Source organism: Octopus bimaculoides, chromosome 24 (assembly GCF_001194135.2).
Source record: "Octopus bimaculoides isolate UCB-OBI-ISO-001 chromosome 24, ASM119413v2, whole genome shotgun sequence".
Taxonomy (NCBI): Eukaryota; Metazoa; Mollusca; class Cephalopoda; order Octopoda; family Octopodidae; genus Octopus; species Octopus bimaculoides.
Genome location: NC_069004.1, coordinates 10,256,703 through 10,262,394, shown reverse-complemented (window position 1 = coordinate 10,262,394; position 5,692 = coordinate 10,256,703). Strand labels below are relative to the sequence as shown.

The 5,692-nt window shown below is 35.0% G+C and overlaps 1 protein-coding gene across 2 annotated transcripts in view; it reads right to left on the bottom strand.

The window, feature by feature from the left end:
• Positions 1–2,226: 2,226 nt before the first annotated feature.
• Positions 2,227–5,692, bottom strand: part of LOC128250669 (myb-like protein A) — a 39,005-nt gene continuing 35,539 nt past the window's right edge. For both annotated transcript variants that reach the window (XM_052976241.1, XM_052976240.1), the window contains exon 2: positions 2,227–4,871. In XM_052976241.1, the coding sequence (XP_052832201.1) occupies positions 3,202–4,563 (1,362 nt within the window). In that variant the 5' untranslated portion in view covers positions 4,564–4,871 and the 3' untranslated portion in view covers positions 2,227–3,201. The remainder of the gene's footprint in view (positions 4,872–5,692) is intronic.

Here is a 5,692-nt window from a genome sequence, read left to right as displayed (position 1 = left end):
ACCATTACCACAACCCCTGTCAGCATCACCACCACCACCACCACCACCACCACCATCACCACCATTACCATTACCACAACCCCTGTCAGCATCACCACCACCACCACCACCACCATCACCGTCATCATCATCATCATCATCATCATCAGAACTGTTTCTCTTTTTAGACCCCACATTCTGGTTATCTTTATTTGCAGATCTTTCTATTTGGTTTGATGTCTTTGTTTTCATTTCTTATATTATCATCATCATCACTTGCATTATGAAGGCAGTGGAGGATGGAACCATCATCCTCATCATCATCATCATTATTATTATATTATCATTACCATCATCATTATTATTACCATTATTATTATTATTATTGTTGTTGTTGTTGTTGTTGTTAAAGAGCAGGCCAGATGTTTGTTGAAGTTATCAATATCTGACACTGTTTCAATATATTCAATAGAATATCGTAATAATAGCAATTGTCTTGAAAAAAAAAAACATTCATGAACAACAACAATAAAAACAAAACAAAAACCCACCCACCACCACCAACACCACCATCATCATCATCAACAACAACAACATTACCAACATTAACACTGCCACCTACACTAGTAAGCAGCAGCAGCACTGGCACTACCATTTCCACCACCACCACCACCACCTACTCCTCCTCCTCCTCCTCCTCCTCCTCCCATGAATGAGAATTGTGTAATTCTTATGATTTCCAATATTGTCTGATTCTCTTTAATTCATTCTTTTAGTTGATTCCGTTTTGGTCTTCTTGGATTAATTCTTCTCGTTAGGATTATTATTATTATTATTATTATTATTATTATTATTATTGTTATTGTTGTTATTCTTTGTTTCGTTTTCAAAAAATTTAATTTCTCTATTTTTATTTTCTTTAATAAATTAATTTATAAAAATTCTATACAAATAAATAAAAAAGAATTAAAATAAGGAAAAACTAGGCTAGTTTTAATTTTTTTTTAAAATTTATATATGTTCTTGATTAAAAAAGAATTTTTTTTGTTTGAAAACCCAGTCTTTTTTGTTCATTGATGTGTATTTGTGTGTGTATGTTTGTGTATATACATATGTGTGTATGTATAAATGTGTGTGTATGTATGTATGTATTTGTGTGCGGAGGTGGTTTTTGTTTGTTTTTAATTGTGTATATGTATGTGTGTATGTATGTATAAATATATATGTTTGTCTGCATATTTGTGTGCGGAGGAGGTTTTAATTTTTATTGTGTATTTATATGCATGTATGTGTATGTGTGTATTTGTATGTGGAGGTGGATTTGTTTGTTTGCTTGTTTGTGTGTGTGTGTGTGTGTGTATATGTGTGTGGAGATAGTTGTTTGTATATATGTGAGTGTTCATAAATTTGAGCTTATGTTTGGGGGTTGGTTTTATGTATGGAATACATACATAAACACACACACACACATATGCACCTGTACGTGTGTGTGTGTGTGTGTGTGTGTATGCATGTTTGTGTGTGAGTATATTTGTGGTGATGGTTTTGTCTGCATATGACCTGTATTTTGTGTGTGTGTGTGTTAATATGTTTGAAATGGTTCTGTTTGTGAATACATAAGACATTTAGTGTTTGTATGTTATGTGTGAGAAAAAGAGAGAGATAGACAGATAGAGAGAGGTATTGAAAGAGAGGAGATGATAGAGAAAGAGAGGGGCAGTTAAAGTGAGGAAGATGTGTGTACGTACATGATGTTGGTTATTAGTGTGTGTGTGTGTACATACGTTTGTGTTTGTGCATTTGTTGATGTTCTGCTTTGTGTGAGTGTTTTAATTGCTTGTATGTACTTTCAATACTCATTTCCTGTGCCCTCAACCTACAAAATCATACTCCTGCCCCTACAAAGGTCACTTAACCTGTAGAAATAGCAACCAAATCTCCTTTGTATTACACCTTACCCTCTCTCTCTCTCTCTGTCTCTCAAGAACAGGATACATTAAATAATGTAGTCTTACATAATTCTAAAATGATAGGATGGCCATATTTGGATTGCCTTTAGTGATAGGTCTGTTTAAACTAAATAACAACAACCCTAAATTTTAAACACCCTAGACATGTACAAAACCCTACATTCTGCCAGTGCGAAACTGATTGGTAAGATGGGCTGAAATAGATCTTCAATACTGTATACATTAATATATTTATATATAGTTATTTATATACACACATCCATTTACAAAGTCAATATTTATTTAATTAATTTTTTTCTGTATTTATTGCATAATTTTTTTTTTTTAACTTTTGTTTAAAAAAAAATCAGATAAAAGAAAACAAAACAAAACAATCCTTTGGAAATGGTCAGGTTATTCTATTGAAGAATCTTACCATTTTTTAACCAAAACTGAACCAATGATTCGAGGAATATTACCTGCTGTAAATGAAAGACTGGTGTTGACAACATTCTTTGGAAGTCTTTGAATGTTTCTGTTTATTAGTTCCAAAAAAATATGTTTATATATTTCCATTCATGTAAATGGCTTTTGGTACAGAAATATAGTTATTCCACTAGGGAATATTTCTGACCTGTTTAAGGAGAAAAAAAAAAAAAAAAGATCTCACACATGCACATTCTTTCCTAAGATCGTAATTAGTGATGTCATAGAAATTCTACAACAGTTTCCTTGTTGTTGTTGTTTCTTTCCCTTCCTCATTTTAAACTCCTTTTTTTTTTTTTATTAAATATAATAAATTTTTTGAATTTCTTGCTTTTGACACTTTTAAAATAAATTGATAACATCAGGTAGTTTTTTTTTCCGTTTTTTTTTTTTTCTCTTTTTATATATACCTTTTTAAATGTTTTGTTTTCCAAATCAAAATTTCACATCAACTTTTTCGAGGTACAGTAGTTAGCTTTTTGGGGTCACATCTCTTGTCATTCTGGCTTTTTTCTTTTCTTTTTGTTCTAGATTCACAATAAACTTCACGTTCTGAAAATTATCCACTGTCAATTACACTCTTACTTGTAACGAATTTCAAATGCCTCACTCGAGCTTTCCGGTGTTCTTTAGATTTCATGCTCTAACAAACCTGTATTTCATATTTTGGTTGGTTATCAGACGTCTGTTTAGTGTTAAGAGTAACAAACTTCAAACTTCTTTCTGCTGTATATCTCTTAAATCAACTCCTTATGCTCCATTACACATGTTTCACTGTGCCTGTCTTTTAGCTACTATGTAGGTGTTCATCAGAGGGATTACAGTCCCCTTGTAATTCACAGACACGCAGGCAACATCCCGATGTAGACGACTGGCGTTCAGCTGGTTTCAATCGTGACTTGACAGCATTCCTCTGTGACTGAAGCAATGTCTTCATGTGTTTTCGCAGGTTTGTATTGAGTCTCTTGAACACAGGACTGTCACTCGATGCCGTGAAAGAATTTGATTTTGTTGTGCGACTCGACTCCTTGTGAATTGTGTCATGCGTGACTGCGTTAAAGTCTTTACTCGCAGTCGCAGGGCACAACGAATCTTCCAGGTGTTCAGAAGCAATACTGGAATGGTTTGAAGTGCATAAAGCAGTGGGGTCTGTCCCGTTTTGACTCAAATATCGAGCCTGTAGCCTTTTCAGCAGTCGCTTCTGAGTTTTTGTCGTACTTTGTGGACTATTTTTCTGCTCCAAAGGCTGGTACCCTTCAGCGGTAGCTGTCGTAGACTTGTGCGGCGTGTGATAGTGCACTGTCGCACGACAATCATCAACAGAAATTACATTAAGCAAGCTATTCGAGGAAGAACGCAAAGCCAAAGTTGTGACCCCATCTTTAGGTTTCGACTGAAATAATTCCTCTCCACTCTCATCTGATGGGGGGAACACCCCTACATGAACCTCATTCAGTCGTGCATGCTGACAGTCTTTTGATGAAACTGACTTTGCCGATGTTTTTGTGTCTGAAAATTTTAAAAGGTTTTGGTCGTTAGGACAGAATTTACCATTTCGTTTCCTTGATGACTTCTTTTCTAGATTATAACCCGGCTGGAGGTTTAAATCTGAAAAACTACAAGAGAGGACCTTTGACTGCAGTTGTAAAGGGCTTTTGCTAACTTGATCTTTCCATTCAGCACTTTTAGCTGGGGTGTGTTGACTACTTAAATGTCCATTCAGACTTTGGTTTAATTTGATGCCGTTCTTTGGCAATATTCCATTTTTCAGTTTCGAATTCACCACAACACCATTAGCAATAATGCTGTTGTTGTTCTTGTTGTTATTGTTATTGTTGTTGTTGTTGTTGGTTTCACTGCTTTGAGCAGTGGTGTTGGCCGTCGTCGACACCTGGGTGTCGGGTATCTTAAAGAAGGCCTTGTTCACCTCCTGCCTCCAGTTCTCGATCCACATGGCCTTCTGCGGTGATAAGTAAGGCGTCAACGATGCAGTCACGCACATGTTTCCGACACCGCCACCGCTGCCACCACCACCACCACCTCCACTACCACTGTTGTTGTTGTTGTTGTTGTTGTTTAGCTGGTTGAACTTATGCAGCTCGTACCATTCATGGAGTTGTCGATGATGATGCAGATTTCTTTCATTCATATTGTTCCAAACTTGGTAACTTTGGTAACTGATTCTTGCTTGGAATCACTTTTGGTGCTGCCAATGAGACACTTAGCTCCTCACTCATTCTTCAACATTTACTTTTGATTATTATTGTGTGTTGTATTTTATCCTTTGATGCTGCCCTCAATGTCTTGTGCTCTTGTGGCCAATAAAAGAAATCATTATTGTTATTTATGTTAAATTCCACTTGGTCCTGTTTCCAGACGTCAATAATTTTTTTTTGATGTGATCCAATTCCTCAAAGACAACTTATTTTTCTCCGGAATTTCACATCGAACGACAATCTGTGAAAATAAAATTATAAATTTATGACAATTTTTTTTTTTTTTATAGAACATGCAAAGAATGTTTTTAATATTTTGTTATGTTTTAAGAATACTTTTTTCACATTTACTTTGATATCAACCAGAAGACAAAAACAACAACAACAATAATAATAATCCTTTTTACTATAGGCACAAAGTCTGGAATTTTAGGGTTACTCTTTTACTCTTTTACTTGTTTCAGTCAAGTATTGAAGTCAATGAGATCAACTTGCCCCCACCCCTCCAAAATTCAGGCCTTGTACCTATAGCAGAAAGGATTATTATTATTATTATTATTATTATTATTATTATTATTATTATTATTATTATTATTAGTAGTAGTAGTAGTAGTAGTAGTAGTAGTAGATGTAGTAATTAATCCTTCTTACGAGTTGTTTTGTGCACAAAAATGTTATTTTAAATGTAAACTATTTGTGCAATTAATGTGTGTGCGTTTGTGTACATATATATATATGGACAAATGTGTGTGTATATTTATATATATACCATGTCCATGTGTGTGTGTGTGTGTGTGTATATAGCAATCTAAGGCAGTGTATCAAGCATTTTCCCTTTATGTCAAAAAAGGTGAAGCTTAGCGATTTGGTAAATAGAGATTCATGAAAAAAGTAGCAGACAGCTGTATGGACCTCGGTCGATACAACCAACTCAAAACCATTGGCTGGGGTATTCCTGACTGGCCTCACTCCAGTGTCGGAGACCGGTCAAAGAAGAGGCGGACGTCTATAATCCGGGTATTGATTCTATTAAAAGTTTATTTTGGGTGTGGAAGAAAATGG